At 42.2% G+C, this 27500-nt stretch overlaps 2 protein-coding genes and 3 long non-coding RNA genes across 8 annotated transcripts in view; 3 read left to right on the top strand and 2 right to left on the bottom strand.

Moving 5' to 3' along the window:
* The first annotated feature begins 758 nt into the window (after nt 1–758).
* On the top strand, nt 759–7075 carry LOC130370230 (uncharacterized). Its single transcript, XR_008892987.1, has 3 exons — nt 759–1213; nt 2930–3436; nt 3612–7075. It is a non-coding gene; the product is annotated as an uncharacterized LOC130370230 (long non-coding RNA).
* Nucleotides 7076–7248: 173 nt separating this feature from the next.
* LOC130370432 (protein transport protein Sec24D-like) lies at nt 7249–15071 on the top strand (the record flags this gene model as incomplete). The annotated part of the gene is given in 13 exon segments (XM_056576187.1): nt 7249–7350; nt 7783–7953; nt 8666–8762; nt 9205–9340; nt 9786–9934; nt 11114–11232; nt 11959–12138; nt 12287–12321; nt 12323–12468; nt 13427–13523; nt 14019–14107; nt 14224–14321; nt 14705–15071. Coding segments are annotated over 11 exon segments (1257 nt in total), but the record flags the coding sequence as incomplete, so codon positions are not given.
* Nucleotides 15072–17241: 2170 nt separating this feature from the next.
* On the bottom strand, nt 17242–24241 carry LOC130370224 (uncharacterized). Of its 4 annotated transcripts, none has more exons than XR_008892981.1 (5): nt 24059–24240; nt 23862–23959; nt 21865–23634; nt 19263–19365; nt 17242–18561 (listed from the first exon to the last, which is right to left on the bottom strand). It is a non-coding gene; the product is annotated as an uncharacterized LOC130370224 (long non-coding RNA). The 4 variants fall into 4 exon arrangements; XR_008892982.1 differs by having other exon boundaries at nt 17242–18520; XR_008892980.1 differs by having other exon boundaries at nt 17242–19365; nt 24059–24241.
* On the top strand, nt 19935–22684 carry LOC130370229 (uncharacterized). The gene is made up of 3 exons (XR_008892986.1): nt 19935–21392; nt 21547–21611; nt 21709–22684. It is a non-coding gene; the product is annotated as an uncharacterized LOC130370229 (long non-coding RNA).
* Nucleotides 24242–24613: 372 nt separating the features above from the next.
* The window catches only part of LOC130370153 (C-type lectin domain family 10 member A-like), a 3517-nt gene continuing 630 nt past the window's right edge, over nt 24614–27500 (bottom strand). The window contains exons 3-8 of the mRNA XM_056575854.1: nt 26959–27057; nt 26676–26741; nt 26490–26582; nt 25916–26094; nt 25292–25401; nt 24614–25060 (exon numbers count right to left, since the gene is read on the bottom strand). Coding sequence (XP_056431829.1) covers nt 24910–25060; nt 25292–25401; nt 25916–26094; nt 26490–26582; nt 26676–26741; nt 26959–27057 — 698 coding nt within the window. The 3' untranslated portion in view covers nt 24614–24909. The remainder of the gene's footprint in view (nt 25061–25291; nt 25402–25915; nt 26095–26489; nt 26583–26675; nt 26742–26958; nt 27058–27500) is intronic.

The following is a 27500-nucleotide window of genomic DNA, read 5'->3' as shown; positions in this document are numbered from 1 at the left end:
ATAGGAGCGGGTTCTGAAGTCCTCGACTCCCAGTTGAATGTCTCTCTCCCCCGTGGCTAGTAGGCTACCCTCGGCATGACGTATCCTCACCTCCGTTTGTTTACCGTGTGACGTCACGAAACGTGGGCGGTCATAAGCGGATGTGGGCGTGTCATACACGGATGTGGGCGTGTTGCCGGAGTGAAGATTATAACTTCGATCATATAGCACCTTTCAAGGGATCTTAAGAAGCTTTATACAACGTAGATAAATTGATAAAGCAACCAAAATTAGATATGATTAACTCGGCCTTGTTTAGCAGGTGAGTTTTATTTATTTTTATATATATTCACACAGAATTTTAATGAAATATTTTCATTTATTAAAACAAGTTTCAGGTTTATCCACAAATATAACAGCAAAACCTCGGCAGAGATGGATCAGACTACTGAATCCTGAATGTATTATAATGAATACAAAGAACACAATAAATTCATATCCAACATAACTAATTCCCCATGTCTACATTTAGTTTTCTAAAAAACACATGACTTTAATTGAACATTTGACGCATAAGCCTACTCCAGAAATGTGGCTTTTTTTTATTGATATGCAATTGCAAGAATGCAAAACAAGTTCACACGTTATGATAGGAGGGATAAAACCAAACGCCTCGTTTCCACATACGTATGTTTTTCGTATCCGTGCTTCCGTAAATTTACGGAAGGGGGCGCTCTGGGGCGCTCAAGATATAGCCCCAAGCGCAGTGCACCGTCCACTGCGCGTAACCGCGCATTTGCCATTACCTCAGAGATCAGCAAGATGGCGACTTTGAGTACTGCTTCCACTGTTTCCATGTGAGTTCAGCTAGCCCCAAATTCAGTTAAGTCTTTGCTTATGAATCCCTTCGAAAGAAGAACATTTGCAGAAAAATTGCAAGTAAAAGAACTCGGAGCAGAAAAGCCAGAAGTGAACATAACCCAACAAGCAAGAGAAAAGGATAGAGCCTACAAGAGAAGTTTTTCCCGAGTTTGGTTCAGGCTTGGCAAACTAGCTGTGGGTATGCCATTGCAATTTTTTGCTTTCCTTGTATACTTTTTAAAACAAGTGCGTGTGATAGTTCGTGGACACAGACCTGACGTAGGAGGAATGACACATTCTGTCAGAACGGATAAAGAAAAACAAGCGAGCAAGAGTTCATATAAACAACTGTGTGAAGCTAGCCACGCTAGAGGTAAGCAACTTCTATTTATTCCACTAGCCTATATGTATTTGCTTTGAGATGGACACTGGTTGCAGACCCTCACAACCTCCCCCCACCCCATACTGTATATAGTTCTCTGCAAACCTATGGTGGGACCAGGCCTTCATTGTGCATATTGTATATAGTCCTCTGCAAACCTATTCAGTGTACATACTGTATATAGTTCTCTGCAAACATGGTGGCATCAGGCCTTCAGTGTGCATATTGTATATAGTCCTCTGTAAACCTATTCAGTGTACATACTGTATATAGTTCTCTGCAAACCTATGGTTGCTTCAGGCCTTCAGTGTTCATATTGTATATAGTCCTTTGCAAACCTATTCAGTGTACATACTGTAAATAGTCCTCTGCAAACCTATGGTGGCATCAGGCCTTCAGTGTGCATATTGTACTGTATGTAGTCCTCTGCAAACCTATGTTGGTATCATGCCTTAAGTGTGTCTTCAACAACCACACACAAAAGTTTGCACATTTACATGAATTTTGTGGAATTCATATTTCATTGTATTTATCTAAATGCATACTAATGCAGACTGTAGATATATTTATGAGTGACGTTTACCAACACAATGGCTCGGCCGTAACACACTCACCCATTATCTCTATCTCTCTCTCTCTCACTCACACACAGAGAGAGAGAGAATGTTACCTTGTGTGTAATTCAAAGTTATTGTTGATGTATCTGCACTCTTAATGTTGCTGATTTCTACTAGGCAAGAGGAAGGCAAAAAATTAAAACTTAGTTCCCTGGCCCCATTCGTCTTTGTAAGTAAATGTTCCTTTTTTGCCTTTACTATTTTGTCAGAATGCACCAGAATGCTTTGTTTGTTTGTGAAAATCACAAAAAAATCGTGTGGGGGAGGATGCCCCCAGACCCCCCTTTTTGGGTTTGGAATGCAAACGTTCAGCCCCCCCTCAAATAAATTCCACCAACCGCCACTGACACAGACCATTACAGGTCAAACTCATTGGATGCCATTTAGTGTGTTGGCAGTTTAGGAGTTTAGGAGAATGTCGCTGGTGATGGTGTTGTCTCTTCACCCTGCTCCACCTAGGGATCACAACACAACACAATGATGATCTCAGTTTAGTACACAACAACACAACACTGATGATCTCACTTTAGTACACAACACAATGATGATCTTACTTTGTGGAACACAATGATGATCCCATTTAGTACACGACACAACGATGATCTCACTTTAGTACACAACACACCACAATACAACAACCTGTCTTTTAGTACACAACACAATAATCTCACCTTTAGTACACAATGAAACGCAACAATCTGACTTCAATGACAAACCCAATTTAAAGTTAGAGCCAGGGTCAAAGGTTTGTTGTTAACCTTTGCAATACAGTTAATTACACCACAACGCAACACAACATTGTAAAATAATCTTGATGTACTACGGCCAAATGCATGTTTTTTATTGTCGTTAAATCAAACACCCTATGCAGCAGTGGTGTAATGGGGATTTTTTTAGTGGGGGGGGGGGGCTGTGTATGACGTCATCAAAAAGGAATCCCGTGTTCACGCACATTCAGAGTTGTTCAGTGTTCAGTGAGTTCAGTGTTGTAACTTGCCAAATATGGAAACTTGAGTTAATCTCAATTGTAAAAATCAACATGTTTAATAATGCTGCTTCTTCCTCTTTACCCCACGTATTAAAACAATAGGCCTACCTACAGGTCTAGCCAATCCAAAGTGACCCGAGCTCCTAACATCGCCACTCTACCACCACTTTACAGAGAGGCTGGGCCTGCAGTCACCACACACTGAGCAGACGGCGCTGCCATAGTAAAAACAAATATATATATCATTTTTTATATATTCATTTTTTTTTGTAACATGCTGAAAACAGTGTGTGGCCGGCGTGCCCCCGTGTGCCCCGCCCACTACAGCCCTGGTAACGACTGATCATTCTCAATTATTAGATACATTTTTAATGAAGTGCAATAAATGTTCGCTCCAGCCACATGCACCGTGATTCCATCCCAGTGTCTGTATTTTCTAATTTCTACAGGACGCCCTCTGTAAAATATCTACGGTGGCCTGCGTGGACACACTGGAGGGAGACAGTGAAGGACACGTCCGCTTCAAGACCCCCGAGGAAGCCCAGGCCGTCGTCAACGACCGCTCGGCCGTCGCCAAGGAACACGGCTGGACGCTGGATCTGCTCTCCGGTGGGAACCGCTTCCTCAGAGATCTATCGGTTCCTTCAAAGACTCATCACTTGCATTACATTTAGGGCATTTAGCAGACGCTTTTATCCAAAACGACTTACAATAAGTACATTTGTAAGTAATAAGTACTTGCATGTTTATGTTTTGGCGTTGATGTTTTTTGTAATTTCTTTAGGTGATCATGAGTAAAGGTATTGGCAGAAGATTTTGGTGGACCGCCAAGTGAAGTTGAAAGAAAGGAGGAACAGAAAAGGTGGGAGAAAAATACAAATATGAACTCCATGTCTGGTTGGAAATGCATGCAGGTGATATCTCCTTTAAAACTCTATTGTCGTTATGTGTGTGTGTGTGTTATACGGTGGGCAATGGGATTGTACGGTGGGCAAATGGGATTCAGCCAATATGGCGGCTTGGAATGTGCGTTTTCTTAAACGGGTGCATCCAGCAAAAGTCTAGGTGGACACGCCCACTTGTGATGTCACATAATAATGGGTTGTCTGCCACACACACACACACACACACACACCTACCTAAGCAGTACTCGGTGTAGTAGTACTCAAGAGTAGCAGTACTCAGCGTAGAAGTACTCCGTGTAGAATTATGTGTTTATTCATTGAAGAGACCAAGCTTCACTGAGTCCACTGAGCTAGATGTATCTAGATCTATAGAGCTGTATAGTCCAGTAAGCTAGATGTATCTAGATCTATAGAGCTGTAAAGTCCAGTAAGATAGATGTATCTAGATCTACAGATCTGTATAGTCCACTGAGCTAGACGAATCTAGATCTACAGATCTGTATAGTCCACTGAGCTAGATGTATCTAGATCTACAGATCTGTATAGTCCACTGAGCTAGATGTATCTAGATCTACAGATCTGTATAGTCCAGTGAGCTAGATGTTTCTAGATATATAGAGCTGTATAGTCCAGTGAGCTAGATGTTTCTAGATATATAGAGCTGTATAGTCCAGTAAGCTAGATGTTTCTAGATCTACAGAGTTGAATAGTCCAGTGAGCTAGATGTACAGTATCTAGATCTACAGAGTTGTATAGTCCAGTGAGCTAGATGTATCTAGATCTACAGATCTGTATAGTCCAGTGAGCTAGATGTATCTAGATCTATAGAGCTGTATAGTCCAGTGAGCTAAATGTATCTAGATCTACAGAGCTGTATTGTCCACTGAGCTAGATGTATCTAGTTCTACAGATCTGTATAGTCCACTGAGCTAGATGTATCTAGATCTACAGATCTGTATAGTCCAGTGAGCTAGATGTTTCTAGATATATAGAGCTGTATAGTCCAGTAAGCTAGATGTTTCTAGATTAGGGCTGGGAATCGATCCGAATTTCCTGGATCGATCCGATTCCGATTCATAAGGTCACGATCCGATTCGATCCACGATTCGATCCGATTCGATTCGATATCGATCTATTTACAGACATAATGCAAATAAATACTGTCCCATAGACAAAACAGCTCCATGTGTTTGTGATTGTATCTGTGTACGTGTAAGAGGGACACAGAGAGAGAAGAGTCAAGAATCAAGTATTTATTTTAGACAAAAATCCAAGTATTATTTGAAATTTATTTATTTTTATTTTTTTATTTTTTTTATTAATTAAAGATCGATCCAGTCATTTTTGGATCGATATCGTGCTTTTTGAGCATGAATCGATATCGGATCGCGGATCGATTTTTTGAACACAGCCCTATTCTAGATCTACAGAGTTGAATAGTCCAGTGAGCTAGATGTACAGTATCTAGATCTACAGAGTTGTATAGTCCAGTGAGCTAGATGTATCTAGATCTGTAGAGCTGTATAGTCCAGTGAGCTAGATGTATCTAGATCTACAGAGCTGTATAGTCCAGTGAGCTAGATGTATCTAGATCTACAGATCTGTATAGTCCAGTGAGCTAGATGTATCTAGATCTATAGAGCTGTATAGTCCAGTGAGCTAGATGTATCTAGATCTATAGAGCTGTATAGTCCAGTGAGCTAGATGTATCTAGATCTACAGAGCTGTATTGTCCAGTGAGCTAGATGTATCTAGATCTACAGAGCTGTATAGTCCAGTGAGCTAAATGTATCTAGATCTACAGAGCTGTATAGTCCAGTGAGCTAGATGTATCTAGATCTATAGAGCTGTATAGTCCAGTGAGCTAGATGTATCTAGATCTACAGAGCTGTATAGTCCAGTGAGCTAGATGTATCTAGATCTATAGAGCTGTATAGTCCAGTGAGCTAGATGTATCTAGATCTACAGAGTTGTATAGTCCAGTGAGCTAGATGTATCTAGATCTATAGAACTGTATAGTCCAGTGAGCTAGATGTATCTAGATCTACAGAGCTGTATTGTCCGGTGAGCTAGATGTATCTAGATCTACAGATCTGTATAGTCCAGTGAGCTAGATGTATCTAGATCTACAGAGCTGTATAGTCCAGTGAGCTAGATGTATCTAGATCTACAGAGCTGTATAGTCCAGTGAGCTAGATGTATCTAGATCTATAGAGTTGTATAGTCCAGTGAGCTAGATGTATCTAGATCTACAGAGCTGTATAGTCAAGTGAGCTACACAAGTCACCAAGGTCTTGGTGTTGGTAGTGCCGTTAATCATAAGAGCAGTAAAAACAAATTATTCTCACCAACTGGTTTGTGACGCTTGTCTGAATCTAAGGATCAAGAGAAATGAATTACACACACACACACACACACGGCCTGATTGGGTGCCATGCAGGAAAAAACATTGATTCCCATCGCTCGTCTTTTTCTCTGGGTGATAAGATTCAGTTTTATTCCTTTCCTGAGATTTAAGAATACTTTAAAAATAGCTAGAGGGATACATCTTCATACAGCACTCCCAATAAGGAGGTAACCCATTTGAACACACATTAGAGAACACCCCCAAGCATAAGCACGAATTCGACTTTGTTTATCTTATTAGTTGACCCCTGCCTTTAAACTTATTTCTCTAATTCAGCCATTCAGTAAGTCAGTTAAATTATTCAATCAGATTCATTCAGTGAGTTGGGCTTTTTAATTTCCTGATGGGTTGTTATTTACCGCAGACGTCTTACAACTGAAACAACATGAGGTCATTGTTAGGGCTGTGTTCAAAAAATCGATCCGCGATCCGATATCGATTCATGCTCAAAAAGCACGATATCGATCCAAAAATGTCTGGATCGATCTTTAATTAATAAAAAAAAATAAAATTTTTTTTTTTTTTTAAATTTCAAATAATACTTGGATTTTTGTCTAAAATAAATACTTGATTCTTGACTCTTCTCTCTCTGTGTCCCTCTTACACGTACACAGATACAATCACAAACACATGGAGCTGTTTTGTCTATGGGACAGTATTTATTTGCATTATGTCTGTAAATAGATCGATATCGAATCGAATCGGATCGAATCGTGGATCGAATCGGATCGTGACCTTATGAATCGGAATCGGATCGATCCAGGAAATTCGGATCGATTCCCAGCCCTAGTCATTGTCGAGGAACGACTCTGAGCTGAGGTTCACATGCAGGTTTCAGTTGGGGAAAAAAAATCTGTTGCCCAAAAGGCATGGGTCTACAGAGACCACACCAAAGAGCTTGTAACGGAAGGGTTAGCTCGCTCTCTCTCTCTCTCTCTCTCTCTCTCTCTCTCTCTCTCTCTCTCTCTCTCTCTCTCTCTCTCTCTCTCTCTCTCTCTCTCTCTCTCTCTCTCTCTCTCTCTCTCTCTCTCTCTCTCTCTCTCTCTCTCTCTCTCTCTCTCTCTCTCTCTCTCTCTCTCTCTCTCTCTCTCTCTCTCTCTCTCTCTCTCTCAGAGCTCTTCATCTTCCACGCCTCCATCCCGATCGCTGAGGCACCTGGGAAGTTGAAGAACCGAGACGATAAGAAGCTGGTCAGCACGGACAAGGAGAAGGTGAGGCTCGGGGTCACTGCTTCTACTCTCAGTTCGGCTCAAGCTGGTCGAGGTTATGCACTGATTCAACATATCTGTTCTATTTTGTATTTGACTTATGTGCTTAATTACTTGTGAAGTTATTTTTAAACATGTTTACATCTCATCTTATACTTATCCCATTTCATTTGTATCTATCATTATCCTCAAACGCTCCTTGCGTATTCATTTAGCGTATCAAGGAATGCTGATCTTTCCATTTTAAGTGGTATACTGGTAAAATGTGTACAGCTCATTTTTAGATTCATGTTTTTTGCTCAATAATTCCTGTATTGTTACAGAAATTGCTTACCGTACGCATCTCAGCAAAATTTCCCCCGGGGACAGATAAAGGGTTGTGATTGGTTGACCGGTTGACCGGTTGACTGATTGATGTGTCTGCCGCCCAATCAGACGCTGTTCCACCCGGTGAAGGGCGTGTACGAGCAGCTTTCCAAGGACTGTGTAGCTCAGGGCTGCAGCGTGGACCTCTTCCTGTTCCCCAGCCAGTACCTGGACATCGCCACCATGGGGGATGTGCCCGCGCACACCAGGGGCGCCGTCTTCAAGTGCAGCAACTTCCAGGTGTGTGGGTTGGTGGGTCGGTGTGTGTGCTTGCGTGTGTCTGTGTTTGTGTGTGTGTGGGGGTGTGAGTGTTATATTGCTTGTGTGTTTGTTGCTGTGTTGATGGGTTGAGTGTGTGTGTGTGTGTGTGTGTGTGTGTCTGTGCGTGTGTGTCTGTGCGTTTAGAACACATTACAATCTATTCAAACATGGATGTTTTTGTGGCCCGAAATGGGAAAACAATCTATTAATAGTATTAATAATCTATTTCTAGTTAGGCTATTGTCTCTGGCTACAGGCAGGCATGTGCACTTGAAGAAGACTTTAGATCAGATGTAAAAAACAACAACGCTACGCTTTGCTTTATTATTATGTTTACTCAGTAGTTGGCCTCAAGTGATAAAGAAAGAGTAGCAATTAATTAGGATTCAAAAGACTGTTTATCACAGTCGTCAACACAATTTATGAAAAAGAATCCAAACCAAATTTAATTCCATGAAAATTCAACAAGCATGTGCGTGCATCAGTGAAACGGTACACGCACGCACCTCCTCTAAACGGTACACGCACGCACCTCCTCTAAACGGTGCACGCACCTCCTCTAAACGGTACACGCACCTCCTCTAAACGGTACACGCACGCACCTCCTCTAAACGGTACAGGCACCTCCTCTAACCCCTCGGAGGGCGGGAAGAGGAGGAACCGCAGCCTGAACGCTGATTTGGGTTCCTAGGTGGAGACCGACGGGGAGCACTTCTTGAGGGACCTGAGGAAGGATGTGGAGAAGCCCATCGGGTTTGACGCCATCATGCGTGTCCGCACCAGCACAGGTATGCAAAAACCTGTAAACCTGAAAAAATATGGGAATTATATTAAAGTTGATGTCAAGGATTTTTCAACCTTGATACTTTTAACAATCATTTTAGATAGAATGCCCTAATGCGAACAATAACTGGGAAAATGGGAGTGAAAGGTTAACGTTTTTTTTTTAGGCAGGGTTTCTCTTGAGCAGTGTGAGTTTCAACTAAAAATAAAAAGCATGCAAGGTCAAACCACATCCTCAAGTATAGCTTACCCTTAGGGCGTTAAGCAGACACTTTTATCCAAAGCGACCTACATCCATTTACACACACATCCACGTCGGTGCCTACCATGCAAGGCTCGCTCAGGGGCACCGCGACACCGAGCTATGAGGAGCCGGGGGGTCGAACTAGCAACCTCCCGTTTAACAGTCAACCCGCAGTAACTCAACCTCTGTCGCCGTCCCGCCAGGCTTCCGGGCGACGGACTTCTTCGGCGGCGTGTATATGAACAACACGACGGACGTGGAGCTGGCGGCGGTGGACTGTGACCACGCCATCACCGTGGAGCTGAAGCACGACGACACGCTCAGCGAGGAGACGGGCGCCTCAGGTACGCGCATCACGGGGGACCGCACGCACAACGCACATGCAGCGCACGCACAACGCGCGCACAACGCACGCTCAGCAAACCGATGAATGGGAAATAGAATCTACAGGTCTGTTTTGTTACAGGAATGTATCAAAACACAATAATAATCCGCCCAGCAAATGTTTGCTAGCCACGGGTTAGTTATTATCTTTTAAACCATTTGGTGGATAATCTGATGAATGCCATTTCGTGGGAGTTTTGATCAAAAGTGTCTCACAACACCTTATCAAACATTGTCAGCGTAAAACAGCCCCGGTGGGAATCAAACCTCCAACCCTGGCGATGTTAATGCCTTGCTCTATTCGTTGTATTTTATATCATCAGACACGATACATCACCAGCGCTTCGTTTATAACAATCGTGTCGTCCGCTGTTGTTGTAAAGCCGTGTCCGTCTGTCCGTATTACCCAGTGTGCCTTGCTCTACACCACCGTCGGGGGCCAGAGGCGTCTGCGCGTCCACAACCTCAGTCTGAACTGCAGCTCCCAGCTGATGGAGCTGTTCAAGAGCTGCGAGACGGACTCGCTCATCAACTTCTTCGCCAAAACAGGTGACCATCCAACTCTCTCTGTTCATTCCCGACCCCTCTCCTCACCCTAGGACCAGGTCACACCATTTTAAAGATTTGTGTTTCGACACCGCAGTAACTCTTCTGTGTTCCTCAGCTTATTTGAACCTCAATTTGAGTTTGAATATATTGGTTAGAAATGTCAGTTGGAAAATACCAGTTATTAAAATGAATGCGTTTGCTTCGTTTACAGCCTTAATAACTTCATAGTGATGATAAAGTTACGGATATATATTCCACTACGCCAACAATTGAATTAGAAGTTAATCAGTCATCCAGACGTCATAACCGAGCCAGTTGAGACGTTCATTTGTTGTTTTTAATTAGAAGATACATTATGCCAGATGAATTAAAGTGTGATCATATCTCAATATTAACAGTATTAATTGATATATATTGCCGGTTTAACAATGCCGGCATGACTCCAAACACCTTCCAGTTAAGAAAAACAAGAAAAAGTACAAGTTGACCTGCCAGAGGCTTTAGCAAACGTTGTCCAAGTAGCAGTAATAATGAGAAAAGGAGTCTGAGCAGTGCTGTGTTTCAGACGCACGTTCATCATACCTAAGACGTGCTGACAGACAGCCCCACACTGTAATGCGGGGGCCTGGGTTTGACCCCAGGCTGACCCCCCTACTCCTTCTCCTTGCCACTCCATACATCACCCTAAAGTCTGGTTTAACATGGCTGCTCGTCGGCTTACCAGCCACTGGGATTAATATCTCTCCTGGCAACCGGGACCACATGCTCTCCTTGTAAAGATGACTGCGGATGACATCTCCTACAATATCAGGAGAGAAATCCCTGCGAAACTGCAACGATGTCCGTTTAACCCTTTACTGCCATCCACAACGGTTTTAATTGGTGGATGAAACTGAGCTCAAAAAATGCCACGGCAGTTATTAACTTTTTTCGGAAAGCGGGCTCTTACTCAAAACATTTGAATGGTTTTAATAAACTTGACTTGAATAAGTTGAGTTTGTTATTTTTATTCACATTGTATGTATTGTTTTTTCTCTATTAATTTTAAACACATTTAAACTCATTTATTGATTACTTCGTTTTTGCAACGTCTCAATTCCCTGGTGTCAAGCGCCTTTTTAAAGTCAATAATATAAATACCGATGGCTAATAAATGATTATTATCCCGGTGTTCCCTAGCCTACCGCGCCATCCTGAAGCAGCCACTGAAGAGCGTCCGGGAGATCCTGGTCAACCAGACCGCCCACATGCTGGCCTGCTACCGCAAGAACTGTGCCAGCCCCTCTGCCGCCAGCCAGGTCGGTGGACCACTGACCACACTCCCAAATACAAGAAACTGTGTCTCACGATTTTATGTGATGTCGGTGCAGCTCTTCCCAGGGGTCTGAGTGTTGTTAAGACTGAACATGTCGTTTAAATGTACAATTAAATTCAGGGTATTTAGCAGACGCTTTTATCAGAAGAGACTTACAATGAGTACATTCGTCAGAAGAAAGAGAAACAACGTATCGCTGTCGGTACATTAAAGATATTCATAGAAACAAGTACCAAGCAGTAATATGTCGTTGTATGTCGATAATATTTGTATTCATTGATCCATTTCAATTTCGCTGGATTTTAGTTTGTTCTGTTAGCGTTGTATATATTTGGTAAAGTCTAGTTATTCATAAGTGCCTTCAGGTCATTCATCGATCGGCTTAATAGTGTCATACCGTACTGGACATACATATTTTCTACCCCAACGAGACCACTGTAACATTTTACGCAACAAGACTTACAAATGTAATGTAAGGCCCAATCCCATTTCTACCCCTTAACCCTCCCTGTTGTTTTGAAGGGGTAAGGGGAAGGCGTAAGGGGTAGAAATGGGATTGGGCGTAAGGCCCAATCCCATTCCCCTTAGCCCTTCAAAACAAGGGGTAAGGGGAAGGCGTAAGGGGTAGAAATGGGATTGGGCCTAAATGTAATGACTTCTCTGGCTGGTCTAATGGACTCCTCTCCATCCGTCCGTCCCCTCCTCCCAGCTGATCCTGCCCGAGACCATGAAGGTGTTCCCGGTGTACATGAACAGCCTGATGAAGACGGCCCCCCTGGTGGGCAGCACGGAGCTGTCCACGGACGACCGCGCCCACCAGCGGCTGGCCGTCATGGCCATGGGCGTGGAGGACACCCAGCTGCTGCTGTACCCCCGGCTCATCCCACTGGTGAGGGGGGGGGGTTCACCGAGGGGCAGGGGCTGACTCTGACTCGGCTAGAAATGGTTTTGAATGGAACTCGGCAGAACTCGGTAGATGATGGTTTTTCGATAAAATAGATTTCCGATCAATTGTAACGTTTCCGATCTTTCCGCAGCACAACATGGAGCTGGAGGGCGAGGCGGTGCCGTCGCCGCTGCTCTGAGGACCGCCTGTCCGACGGCGGAGCCTTCCTGCTGGAGAACGGCCACTCCCTCTTCCTGTGGCTGGGCCAGGCCTGCCCCCCCGAGCTCATCCAGGGGCTCTTCAACCTCGCTCGCTCACCTGCAGCCCAACACGGTCAGCAACGCACACAGGCTCCCCTCACCCTCAAACTGACCACCTGTTTGGTGATCAGTCAATTCACCGCTGATCGGGTTCAGTGTTTCAGTGTACTCTGACGTTTAAGATGCCAGACTTTATAGATGGATATATCTTTTAATCGATAAAGTCTTTACATCTAATATAACAGAGTGATAAAAAAGAGAACACCATCCATCTATTATGTGTTACCATCTATCTACAGATAGATGATAACAAATACTAACAATTATAAGATATCCTAATATTTTGCTGAAAAATAATTCTACTGAAATACTTCAGTATTATTTCCTCAATGAAGTCAATTTCACCTTAAGCTAGAAAAGACAAATTATATGAGGCTTTTTTTTTTGCACGTCTCTATACAACTTTACAGCAATAAATGTATCCAATTCTCTGACGAGAAACAAATCGGTGGCTGTTGCAGTCAATAAGCTGGTCCAAACATTTAATCTAGTAATGCGCACTTAGTACAGATGACCAGAGTCTTCCACAAGGCTACTGCTTGAGCTAGGCAGCTATTTATTAATCTTCTTTTTTTGGGTATGGTCGCCTGTAGACTAGGTGCCGGTGTTACACCGAATTCTGCGACCCACCGAAAAGTGTGATCATTTTCTTCAACATGCACGTGTGCGTTATAACTAAAACATAAGATCTCCCCCCACCGGTGGGTCTTTCTTTTCTTGATCCTAACATTAATTCTAAACAGCATTTTACTAAGTAGCCTATAATAGGAAATGCTCAAAGGTAAATCTGCGTAATTTAACACTTACTGTAGCTGTTTATGGGTAAAGAAGCAACGGTGATGGACCGTACTAAACGCCCTATCCATTATATGGGTCTGTAAAATGCTAATCAAATCAAATGTATCTATTAAGCACCTTTGATTAATTTAATTTTATGTTTTTGTTGTGCCTGTCTACACTTCAAACTTCAGAACATGTGCAACAGCGCCCCCTGGGGTCACACTTTTCGGTGGGATCCCGGTGCACCGGGACACGGAGCTGTTTGCCTACGGTGGCTGTGGACCTGTGGTGAGTGCCTCGCACCCCCTCCTAGACAGGTTAGATTGCACTCACCAAGGAACACACAAAGGTTACGGGTTGTCTACCTGGCTAATAACGAGCGCAGTAGGTCGGCTTCCTAACACCCACGTCTCCAGAGTTGATAATATAATTTACAATTCACATAGCATTGTTCACTTGAAATTGATTATTGTAATGTATTCTGATTCCAGGGAGAGCAATTTTCATCATTCCCACTTGCCCTTTCATTCAGGATGACTGTTTGTGCAAATTATTTATTGTGAATTAAGTCATTCACAGTAATCAAGTCACACAGACAGTTATCCGCACACATGGGTTCGATTCCGGCCTAGGCTAGGCCGGAATCGAACCTATGTCTCCAGAACCGAAAGGTAACAGCTCTACCACCTGCGCCACATAGGCACCAGCAAGGGAATGGTGATATGTTATAATTTACTTTACAGGTCCCTTGAAATTGATTATTGTAAAACCTTTTGATTCCAGGGAGAGCAATCTTGGTGTGAGTTGAACCCACGAGGAGCACGTGTCTCAAGAATTGGTCACCCGAATCCAGGTCTGCAGTGCTTATGAAGGTCAGTCCTTAAAGACGTCAGTACACCACGTACAGCCTGCCTTTGAAAGCACAGGATCTTGTTGATTAGGAAATCCTCCTGTTCTTATGGCTGTCCATTCTAACTTGAACTTCCAGTAGAACATCCGAGACTCACAGAGCGTGTTCCTCGGTGGCGCAATGGAGAAAGACGCTGAAAAATTCATCCTCATCTGAGACCGGGGTTCAAGTCCTGGGTATGTCTATAAAATATTCGTGTTTTTTTACACTTTTACCAAACAAGAGGTGCCTTGGCAGGTGAGCTGTTTCCTATCTGTTCTGGGGACATGGGTTTGTATCCTGCCATGGGGCCAACTGTCTAGTGAAGGGATCCATACTCACACATTCATTTCGAATGACTGTTTGTGATTATTGTGAATTAAGTCATTCACATCAATCAATTCACACAGACAGTTATTCGCACTCATACATTCACAAAACCTGCCGTGGCAGGATTCAAACCCATGTCTCCAGAACAGATAGGTAACAGCTCTACCACAGAGGCACCAGTTCCTAACTGGTGAGAGGTTATAATTGACTTTACAGTTCACTTGATTATTGTAAAATACTTTGATTCCAGGGAGAGGAATCTTGGCGAGAGTTGAACCCACAACTAGCACGTGTCTCAAGAATTGGTCACCGGGATAGCGTCATTGGTGGGACTTGAACCCAGGTCTGCATTGGTTATGAAGGTCAGTCCTTAAAGACGTCAGTACACTCCACTAGACCACGTACATCCTGCCTTTGAAAGCACAGGATCTTGATACTTATTAAATCCTCCTGTTCTTATGTCTATTCTAACTTCAACTACTAGTAGAACTTCCGCGATTCTCAGGCTGTGTCTTGTGGCGCAATGGAGAAAGACGCTGTCTGCTGTTGAAACCTCATCTGAGGGCAACCTGGGTTCAATTCCTGGGTATGTCTATAAATTTTTTTTTTTTTTTCCCTTTTAGATAACAAGAGGTGCCTCGGCAGGTGAGCTGTTTCCTATCTGTTCTGGGACATGGGTTTGTATCCTGCGGGCAGTTAGTGGGAACAACTGTCTAGTGAAGGGATCCATTCGCTCACACATTCATTTCGAATGGATGACAGTGAATGAGTGCACTCATTCACTGTCATCCATTCTCACTCATTCTGAATCACTGTTTGTGCTAATTGATTATTGTGAATTAAGTCATTCACAGTAATCAATTCACACAGACAGTTATTCGCACTCATCATTCACCATACATTCATTCCCACAAAACCTGCCGTGGCAGGATTCAAACCCATGTCTCCAGAACAGATAGGTAACAGCGCTACCACCTGCACCACAGAGACACCAGCAAGGTACTGGTGAGAGGTTATTATTAACAACAGTGGTACCCCTTATGTTTTATTTTGATAAAATAACATTACCCTTATGATTTTTTCATGACGTCCGATAAAAAACAACAGTGTTACACCTTATTTTTTTCACGACGAACAATAAAAAACGAGTGTTGCCCCTTGTGTTTCCTTTGAGAACTAACGACAGTCTTACCCCTTTATTTAATAATTGATCAAAAGCGACAGTGTTGCCCCTTATGTTTTATTTGATAAAACACGACAGTGTTACCCCTTATGTTTTATTTTAATAAAATAACATTACCCTTATGATTTTTTCATGACGACCGATAAACAACAGTGTTACCCCTTATGTTTTTAAGATAAAAAAAAACACCAGTGTTGTCTGTTAAGTTTGAATTGATAAAAAATGACAGAGTTAGCCCTTATGCCTTATGTTTTTTTCATGACGACCAATAAAAACGACAGTGTTAGCCTTTTCGTTTTTTTTCATTACGCCCGATAAAAAAGAAGACAGCGTTACCCCTTATGTTTTTAAGCAAAAAAAACACCACTCTTGCCCCATCATTGGTTTGACCCGTGGTTAAATTTATCAGACTTATCCGTTTCAACGGTTCGTCAGGGCCCAAGAGATTGGTCTCGATAATGTTGTGTCCTTTCCTCTGTTTCTACGGTTGTTGAATTCGGCGGAACAGCTTTACATCTGAATAGTAATATGAGAAAAGAAGGTCAGGTTATGCAAAGGACTACAATGACGAGCATCAAAACAGACTACAGAGGCAAAAGTACAAGAAGGCAAGACATCGGCGATCACAACCGACTAAAAAACACTAACCCTTTTTTTATTTCAAATATGAATATATACCTCAACCCCAATATTAACAAAATACACATGGGGGAGGCCAAACAAATGGCGGCTGGACTACTTCCACCAGTCTCCAGACAGGGGCGAAAAAGAGAAGTGAATGACGTTTCCAGTGACAGAACACAAATAATATATTGTATAGGCTTGATATGGATTTGACTGTTTGATTCTTTTGACAGTGATTTGGAGCTGATGGCAGTTAGCATGAAGAAGCTATATCTTTAAGCTTCTGTAGATTATTTGTTAAATAAATTGTGAGGAAACTTTGGTGTGGTTATTCTTCAATGTATATTTATATCAAATTATGATGATATACTTTACAAAAAATTAAATTTGATTCTATTAGACATTAATTTTTTTTTCTTAATTCTAATTACTTAATTCTAATGGTCTATTACTTAATGAGTAAAGTGTATAATACACAATTCCATTAAATAATTGTCTACACCCTAAATCAGTTTTTTCGTCCATATAACGTTAATAAAATTAAGCTATAAAAAAAGCTTACTGACATGTCATAATATTGTTTTATTCTAATGTTTTGGTCTAATAAGTTTAAGAACGCAAAGAAAAAATCCTGAGGTATTTGTCTAAATAACGTTAAACCTTTATTAAGCTCTAAAAGTGGTTACTAACGTGTCAAAATATTTTTTTATTTCTATGTTTTGTTAATTCAAGCGATAAATAAGTTTGTCTATAAAAAAAATAATCGGAGGTAACTTGCGTCCAGCCACAGTACTTCTGTCCCGCCTGGGTGTTCCGTCATGCTGTGTTGTTCTCCGGGGCTGCAGTTGGATACTATTGGATTTCTGTGGCAAGGAAGGCGAAATCATAGGAGTTGAACTTCGGTTGAGATCTTTGAACAGAAAACTTAAAAAAAAATATGCATAGATAAAACGAGTATAGCAACGTTAGACTTGCCTGCAAATAATAATAGATGCTGCAACTCAATACTTGCGTTTAAAGTTGCTCGTCGGACTGTAAACAATTACACGCCGACGGATGAGGAATTCTAGCCCCTGATATCCGGCACTACCGGTGCCCCGGATATATCGTCCCCATAGGTAGGTCGTTGTCATAGCATACGTTTCGAGATTGGTGTTCCATGAAATACTATTTATGAAATTAAATAAACCAAACAGCAAGTTAAGATTTTGACTTCGTTAATGGAATAATGTTACAACTTAAAAGACATTCCCACACACGCTATGTTTCACAGTCGGTCAACGCCTGCCCTCTGATGGACAAAACGAGAACTGCGGGCAGTATATTTTTTGTGGCCAAATTACATACGAGGAGAACTTCGGTTAAGCTCTAAAAACATATAACTACACATTAAAGCCGAAAATACAACAGCAACGCCGCTGTTTTTAAAGTATTGATTTTATTCATATAGCCTAAAGTTATAAATTAAAAACATTCCCGAACGCCAATAATCACAGTCAGTCAACCCCTGCCGTCTGGTGGACAAAACATGAACTGCACGCAGTATATATATATTTTTTGTGGCCAGGAACGCAAATAGATTCGAGGTGAATTTCGGCTGGGCTCTATTAGCAGAAAACTGTATTCAAACGCATATGTATAAATAAAACTAGTATAGTGTAGTGCCGGAGGAAAAGGAGGACGTAGGCAACTTAATTATAACTGTTTATTCCAATAAAGCAGAACAGAACAATCAGTCACAGTGCATGGTACGTACTCTAGTGCAACACTCTAAAGCGTCCCCCTAGCCCCGTGACTCCTAACCAGTTCCCTCCCACTCGATCCGTAAGAGGGGAACACGAACCTATAATGTAGTCACTACCATGGTCACTACAATAGCAACGTTACACATATACTGCAACGTTATGCAGTATATTTTTGGTGGCGAGGAAGGCGATTTCATACGAGTTGAACTTCGGTCAAGATCTATAAACACAACTGTATCTATTACTAGATTTTTGGGCTCATCTTCAAATAAAGATATAAACTCTAAATCCAAATTTGATTTCAAATTGCTAATCCGAGATTGCTGTTCAGCAATTTTACAGGCTGAAATAAAACAGCAACACCACTATTGGTATGATTTTGAGTTTATTCATAGAATAAAGTTACAAATGAAAAATATTCCCACGCACACACAGTTCAGGTCAGGTGACCCTCCATCCTCCGTTGTCAGGTCGGAGGTCACTTGCTGGTGGGCTTGTATGGGTCGGACCAGACCTTGACCCATACAAGCCCACGGGTCAAGGTCCCGTGGGCTTCTGTAGATTATTTGTTAAATAAATTGTGAGGAAACTTTGGTGTGGTTATTCTTCAATGTATATTTATTCCACCAGTCTTCAGACTGAAGCGAAAAAGAGAAGTGAATAACGTTTCCATTGACAAAATACAAATAATATATTGTATAGGCTTAATATTGATTTGACTGTTTGATTCTTTTGACAGTGAGTTGAAGCTGATGGCAGTCAGCATGAAGAAGCTATATCTTTTGGCTTCTGTAGATTATTTGTTAAATAAATTGTGAGGAAACTTTGGTGTGGTTATTCTTCAATGTATATTTATATCAAATTATGATGGTATACTTTACAAAAAAAATAATTTGATTCAATTAGACATATTAAAACAATTACTTAATTCTAATGACTTAATTCTAATGGACAATTACTTAATGAGTAAAGTGTATAATACACAATTCCATTAAATAATTGTCTACACCCTAAATCAGTTTTTTCGTCCATATAACGTTAATAAAATTAAGCTAAAAAAAAAAGCTTACTGACATGTCATAATATTGCTTTATTCTAATGTTTTGGTCTCATAAGTTTAAGGACGCAAAGAAAAGATCCTGAGGTATTTGTCTAAATAACGTTAAACCTTTATTAAGCTCTAAAAGTGGTTACTAACGTGTCGAAATATTTTTTTATTTCTATGTTTTGTTAATTCAAGCGATAAATACGTTTACCGGTATTTGTCTTCCGTCCAGCCACAGTACTTCTGTCATGCCTGGGTGTTCTGTCATGGCAGGGTGTTGTTCTCCGGGGCTGCAGTTGGATACTATTGGATTTCTGTGGCAAGGAAGGCGAAATCATAGGAGTTGAACTTCGGTTGAGATCTTTGAACAGAAAACTATTAAAAAATATATATGCATAGATAAAACGAGTATAGCAAATGCCTATACTTGACTTGCCTGCAAATAAAAAGATATGCTGCAACTCAATACTTGCGTTTAAAGTTGCTCGTCGGACTGTAAACAATTACACGCCGACGGATGAGGAATTCTAGCCCCTGATATCCGGCACTACCGGTGCCCCGGATATATCGTCCCCATAGGTAGGTCGTTGTCATAGCATACGTTTCGAGATTGGTGTTCCATGAAATACTATTTATGAAATTAAATAAACCAAACAGCAAGTTAAGATTTTGACTTCGTTAATGGAATAACGTTACAACTTAAAAGACATTCTCACACACGCTATGTTTCACAGTCAGTCAACGCCTGCCCTCTGATGGACAAAACGAGAACTGCGGGCAGTATATTTTTTGTGGCCAAATTACATACGAGGAGAACTTCGGTTAAGCTCTAAAAACATAACTACACATTAAAGCCGAAAATACAACAGCAACGCCGCTGTTTTTAAAGTATTGATTTTATTCATATAATAAAGTTATAAATTAAAAACATTCCCGAACGCCAATAATCACAGTCAGTCAACCCCTGCCACCTGGTGGACAAAACATGAACTGCACGCAGTATATATATATTTTTTTTGTGGCCAGGAACGCAAATAGATTCGAGGTGAATTTCGGCTGGGCTCTATTGGCAGAAAACTGTATTCAAACGCATATGTATAAATAAAACTAGTATAGTGTAGTGCCGGAGGAAAAGGAGGACGTAGGCAACTTAATTATAACTGTTTATTCCAATAAAGCAGAACAGAACAATCAGTCACAGTGCATGGTACGTACTCTAGTGCAACACTCTAAAGCGTCCCCCTAGCCCCGTGACTCCTAACCAGTTCCCTCCCACTCGATTCGTAAGAGGGGAACACGAACCTATAATGTAGTCACTACCATGGTCACTACAATAGCAACGTTACCCATATACTGCAACGTTATGCAGTATATTTTTGGTGGCGAGGAAGGCGATTTCATACGAGTTGAACTTCGGTCAAGATCTATAAACACAACTGTATCTATTACTAGATTTTTGGGCTCATCTTCAAATAAAGATATAAACTCTAAATCCAAATTTGCATTCAAATTGCTAATCCGAGATTGCTGTTCAGCAATTTTACAGGCTGAAATAAAACAGCAACACCACTATTGGTATGATTTTGAGTTTATTCATAGAATAAAGTTACAAATGAAAAATATTCCCACGCACACACAGTTCAGGTCAGGTGACCCTCCATCCTCCGTTGTCAGGTCGGAGGTCACTTGCTGGTGGGCTTGTATGGGTCGGACCAGACCTTGACCCATACAGCGCCACAGGGAAACAACAAAGACAAACGGTAAACGGACTGCATTTATACAGCGCCTTTCTAACTAGTGGCCACTCAGTGCTTTACAAAATAGGCTAACATTCACCCATTCACACAGCGATGGTAGAGTCAACCACGCAGGGCGACAGCCAGCTCCTCAGGAGCAGTCAGGGTGAGGCCTCTCGCCCAGGGACACCTCCACACTCCTGAGCCACATACCGCCCGAGAGATGAGATTAGAACCAACTCACGCAGCAGTGCAGAACGTTGCCGGTTCAATTTGCACGATTGACCACTGTGTGCTCTTAGCCCAAAGCCATTTCAGCCTAGATATATGATGGATAGATCAGTCACACACAACACTAAGGGGGACGGTGCTGAAATGGGCCTCTAGATAAGAAGGTCAGGTTATGCAAAGGACTACAATGACGAGCATCAAATCAGACTACAGAGGCAAAAGTACAAGAAAGCAAGACATCGGCGATCACAACTGACTCAAAAACACACCCTCTCAGCACTATAACAACGCGTGTGAATGTTGTCACCAATTACATTTTTCCATCCCAGTATGCTTGGTACATTGCCAAGGAGGCACCGTTTGACTTCACTGTTGTAAGTAGGCATTACATTAAAGGAAAAAAGAGCTGACGATTGAAAAGATACGTTTAAAATAAGAATTGGATTTTTGAAGGTTACAATATCGAAAAATTCATACTTGTATACATATTTTATCATTGTCAATTCTTGGAATATCCCCTTACTTTAGAAAGACATGCCTGTCCTCAGAAAATGGTGGTGCACAGTACTGCTTGAGAACTTCCATCTGGATGGGTATGTTTTTGTTTATTTCAAATATGAATAAATACCTCAACCCCAATATTAACAAAATATGTATAATTCCTACAATCATTTCTCTTTATTTATACAGGCACGGCAGAAGGTTCCCACACTTCATGGAGGAGGCCAAACAAATGGCGGCTGAACTACTTCCACCAGTCTTCAGACTGAAGCGAAAAATAGAATATATATATATATTAGATAGATATATTACAGATATAACAGAGTTGTGGGTCACTTTACTCACCAATGTCATGGAGAACTTCGGTTAAATGGTTCAAGACGAGACCGAGAAAACATTCCACGTTTAGTTTAGTCTGATGAAACAACGAATCAAAGTTTAATTAATTCTAATGAGAAAACAGCAGAGCAATGGAAAGTGAACCTCAGCTCAGTCTAAAGTAAAGTTAGTGAACCTCAGGTTCGCCAACGTGTAACTTTTTCTCGACGACAGGTTTCGTTTCTCAGGTGTGTGAGCTCCTCCTTAAAGGGGAAGTGTAATGTTACATGCATTCTGTTTAAGGGGTTCTGGAGCCTCCTGTGGGCCACTGAGTAGAATTCATACTATTCTTGTGTATTTTGATGTTTGCGTTCTCATTGGTTGTTTAAAGTCCCATGTTGTTAGTTTATTGATTAGTAAAGAGGTAAACAGCCATGTCCCTGTAAGGCCAGCTAAGTTCAAGATCCCTCTTTTCATTTGGCTCCATCTGCCCGTTGAAGCCTTGGAGAAGCTTTGTTTGTGATTTATTAGTTCAATATTTATAGGAATTATTTATGCTTGAATTTCATAATATCTATTTATTTTATTTCATAGTCATTTTTGCATTGGTATATTTAAAGTTTCACACTATCAGAAACAACTTGGACACAAGGGAATGCTACACCTTCAATAAATGGACGTACAAGTGCAAGTTGACCCCAGACGTCGTGCTGCCTCGTCATTGAAGCTACCTAGCGTTACTTCAGTCAAGATAAGAGTGTATAGCTATCTGGTGATGGGTGCCTCGCTACCCGCTAAGGGGCCGGAATAGGAAGCCTTCACGACTACAAACATGCTCCTCCTTAAAGGGGAAGCTTTACATACAAAGTATATAATAATGTAAAAAAATACTAAAAACACGACATTGTTATTATTTTCCATTCAGAGCTTGTCAATGTACTCAAAGAAACTTTACAAAGTCACACAATACAAGAGTACAATTATGAATCTGTAAGCAATCAAACAGCTTGTTCTTATACAAAAAAATACATTTGGAACCAGCTACATAAATAGTTCTCACTGTAGAGAACATCAGAAATAGATGTTGATTAAAAAACTCAACTGATTAACATACTCAGTATATTAAGAAGGAAAAAATTAGCCCTATGTATTAAGACAGATATTGTCTCCTGCTGGAGATAGGTGACCTTTCCTCTGATCTAACCCACAGCTGTGGTTCTGTCACAGTCCTCCTGACTCCAGCACAGGCATCAACACCTTGTCCTGTGTGTAGTCTGTGTTCAGCCTTCAACAGCAAGCAAACCAAACAGCTTCCGTGTCCATAAGAAAATCGGATGAGCGATGTCACAAAAGATCAAATAAAATCTGAATACTGAACTCGGTCTATTGATTGACAAATTCAGGGTATGAAGAAAAAAAAAATTAGAATCGCATGGATTTAGACAGATGGGTGCTTTTATATAATGCCGCAGATAGGAGACGTTTTCTATGATGGAACTCACATCCATGCTTCACAGCGTCCCCCCACCCCATTCAGACACTGACATTCATGGTATGAAGGTGACTGAATGGGGGGGTCCTCCTGACTCCTGGACAGGCACAGAGAAGCCTGGAGCCTGGTCCTCCAGGCTGAGTGTGTTCATCACACCACCGGATGTGATGTCCTCATCCTCCTCTTGAAACATCCTTCTCAGGCTGACCCTGTCGTTCCAACCTTTGTTTTTGGCAAAAACGTAGACACCTCCGAAGATATCAGGAAATGTGGCTATCAAATCAATGTGCTCCGCATCCTCAGGGCTGTAGAACATACACAATATGATTATTTTTAATAATCATTTACAATAGTATTATGATGTTATAAATTATCGCAATCTGAAATACATTGTGTCTCAATAGCTGAGGATTTCGAAATATCTGCAATTGAACAGAACCTTACAATTTCGTTTTATATAAATGAACCAGGGTTGTTGAGGTTATTACGTAGTTCAAGGATGTCTGCAGCCCATCTCATGATCTTTAATTACTAGTGTTCAAGGAGGTTGCGTATGAAGCGAAGTAATCCTGCAGTGTTCTCAGAATACTTCCCTTTGCCGTACATCTTCTGCACCAACTCCGGTGGAAACTGAAACAGCATCAAATCTCAGTCTCCGTCCCTCTCTCCCTCTCGCTCTCTCTCAATACAAATACACAGATACAAAGACACAAATGACCAGCGCTTCACCTTTTGTTTCCAGTCCTTCCAGCTTGCCTCCCCTACATCCCGATCCAGTTCATCCAGGAGGCGTTTGTCCGTCGCTTTGTAGTTTCTCACCTCCTCTTCATTGCCGATACTTTTTAAGTATTCTATTTTTCTGATAAATGATTCACATTTAAACATTCACAACAAAAGTAAAAAAAAACCTCAGCAATCAATCTATGGATTTGCATCAGGTGTCTGTTTGTTGTTGTTTACGATTTTCTATCAGTTCTCACCACACAACGACGTCTCATCTTTGCTCCTTGAATGTCGATATGTAATGGTATGGAGTTATTGAAACTTACTACGTGTAAAAAAGACTAGAAATTGAATGTTTATTTTTCATTGAATGTTTACATAAAGTTGCACTGGGTGCCTTTAAGTTAATGACGTTTTAAATTAATAAAGATTTGTTGTTCTTTCCCTTCGTGTCATGCTGTGTGTGTGTATCTGTATATGTTTGTTGCCAAAAGTAAGGATTGTGTGTGTGTGCCACTGATAACTGTTGTATCAAATGGGATCGAGATATACGACTAAATGGAAGGACAGACAGTAGACACATTACTCCTTTTCAATCGTTTATTTCAACATTATACCATGTCCGTTCATTGTTGTGGTCTGATTGTAGTTTAGAGCATGGTTGTAGTCTAGAGTGTAGCTGTAGGCAGAGTGGGGCAGTAGTCTGGTTGTAGTTTAGAGCGTGGTTGTGTCGTTGTAGTTTAAAGCGACGTCGTAGTTTAAAGCATTGTTGTCCTTTAGGGCGTGTTTGTAGTTTAAAGCGTGGCTGCAGTCTGGTTGTAGTTTAGCGCGTGGTAGTTGCAGTTCGTAGTTGTAGTTTATACACGGTGGGCGTGTGCCTGACAGATGTAGCGTAGTCGTTCAAAGCAATGCAGGTCATTAAGCTGACCGTTGCTATGGAGATGAGCACAGTCCTCTGTGCTTGTTCGAGACCCCATCCAGTTGTCAGGCTGATTCGGTTTCCATTTCCTAAACACAATCAAGTAGATATAAATATTTAGAGAAATATAAATATTTATAGGCATATAAATATAATGAATATACTGTACAGGGAAATAGAATAGATATATAGAGAAACAAATGAACAAATAAATAATGAAATATATAGAATTATATACACATATGCAGATAAAATATATGTAAATAAATACACATATCGATAAAAAATTCGGTGTAAATGGCGCCCGTCTCGGTACGCACCTCCGGTCCATGGTGTACGGCGTCTGGTTGACCCACTCCCACTTCCCCGTCCGTTCGTCCGTCAGACCGACCCAGTGATACACCGGCATCTGCCTACTGGTTACAAAGCTCTAGAGCAGACAGACAGGTGGACAGACCGACAGACAAGACAAGCAGGTTAGGCCGTTAGGGACTTGCTGGTAAGCTCTGGAGCAGACTGACAGGTAGACAAAGAGACAGACAGGTAGACAGATAGACAGACTGACAGACAGGTTGGACTGGCTAATTTGCCGGTAACAAAGCTCTCAAGCAGACACACGGACAGACACGTCGACAGACAGACAGACAGGCAGACCCATTCTCCCTCATTGTTTAGGATAGGCAGGTCAACACAGACAGACAGACAGACAGACAGACAGACAGACAGACAGACAGACAGACAGACAGACAGACAGACAGACAGGCAGACAGACAGACAGACAGACAGGCAGACAGACAGACAGGCGGACAGACAGACAGACGGACAGACGGACAGGCGGACAGGCAGACAGGTAGACAGACAGACAGACAGACAGACAGACAGACAGACAGACAGACAGACAGACAGACAGACAGACAGACAGACAGACAGACAGGCAGACAGACCCATTCCTCATCGGTGTGTAGGATAGCCAGGTGTCCCCCCTGGGCGACGCAGCGGTCCCGGGCGTTGTCCCAGGACAGGGAGTCTGTGGAGAAGAGGTAGCAGCCGGGCCGGGCGGAGCGGGGGGAGAACAGCACCCAGCCCAGCTCACAGCACGGCATGCCCACCGCCACCCTACTGACTGTGACATCACACGGTGTTACAGATCAATGCCCCTTATGTATACCTCACAGCACGCAGCGCCTTGTAGTCCCTGTGCTCACAGACAGACAGACAGACAGACAGACAGACAGACAGACAGACAGACAGACAGACAGACAGACAGACAGACAGACAGACAGACACAGCAGACAGACAGACAGACAGACAGACAGACAGACAGACAGACAGACAGACAGACAGACAGACAGACAGACAGACAGAAACAGAGAGAGAGAGAGAGAGAGACAGACAGGCCACCTGACAGACAGACAGACTGACAGTCCGACAGACAGTCCGACAGAGGGACAGACAGGCCGACGCACAGACAGGCAAACAGACAGGCAGACAGACAGGCAGACAGACAGGCAGGCGTACCGTTGTTAGAGATGCGGTCTAGAGTACACTTGAGTGCGGCCACTGTCTTCTGAAGGGTCTCCAGGACAACCAGACCTTGCAACGCAGCAGCCACTGGGAATACACACGATATACATGACGTATACATCATGGATGATGTATACATATATATATACATATAAATATATATATTCAATGTATTTTTACCTGAGGTCAGCTGGTCCTTATTGGTCTCCACAGAAAACCTCAGACGATTCACCTCCTTCACTGCCTCTGTTGACACACAGCCGGGTCACCATGACAACACGTCTACACACAGCCGGGGTAGCCATGACAACGCCTCAGTTCACAGCCAGGTTACCACGACGTCACGTCCACACACACAGCCAGGGTACCAATCGAAGGTCGTGTCTACGCACACCGGGTGACCGTGGCAACGAGTGACCGTGACGAAATGTATCAAGGCACAACCCGAGCACACGGTGCTCACCTCTGGTGTGGTTGAGAGAGTCGGTCAGGGACTGGATGCTGGACGTCAAGTTGGTCACCGTGTGCTCCAACGATGACACACGGCCCGTGGTCTTAGTGTCTGTGCACACGCACGCACACACACACACACACACACACACACACACACACACACACACACACACACACACACACACACACACACACACACACACACACACACACACACACACACCATACACACACACACACACACACACACACACACACACACACACACACACACACACACACACACACACACACACACACACACACACACACACACACACACACACACACACACACACCTTTAATCCAAATACTGTTACCTGTGTGTGTGTGTGTGTGTGTGTGTGTGTGTGTGTGTGTGTGTGTGTGTGTGTGTGTGTGTGTGTGTGTGTGTGTGTGTGTGTGTATGTATGTATGTATGTATGTATGTATGTATGTATGTATGTATGTATGTATGTATGTATGTATGTATGTGCAATAAAAGTGTGTGTGTGTGAATGTGCGTGTTTGCCT

Source organism: Gadus chalcogrammus, chromosome 17 (genome assembly GCF_026213295.1).
Source record: "Gadus chalcogrammus isolate NIFS_2021 chromosome 17, NIFS_Gcha_1.0, whole genome shotgun sequence".
NCBI lineage: Eukaryota > Metazoa > Chordata > Actinopteri > Gadiformes > Gadidae > Gadus > Gadus chalcogrammus.
The sequence above is the reverse complement of the archived record's forward strand: the minus strand, read 5'-3'. Positions and strand labels throughout refer to the sequence as shown.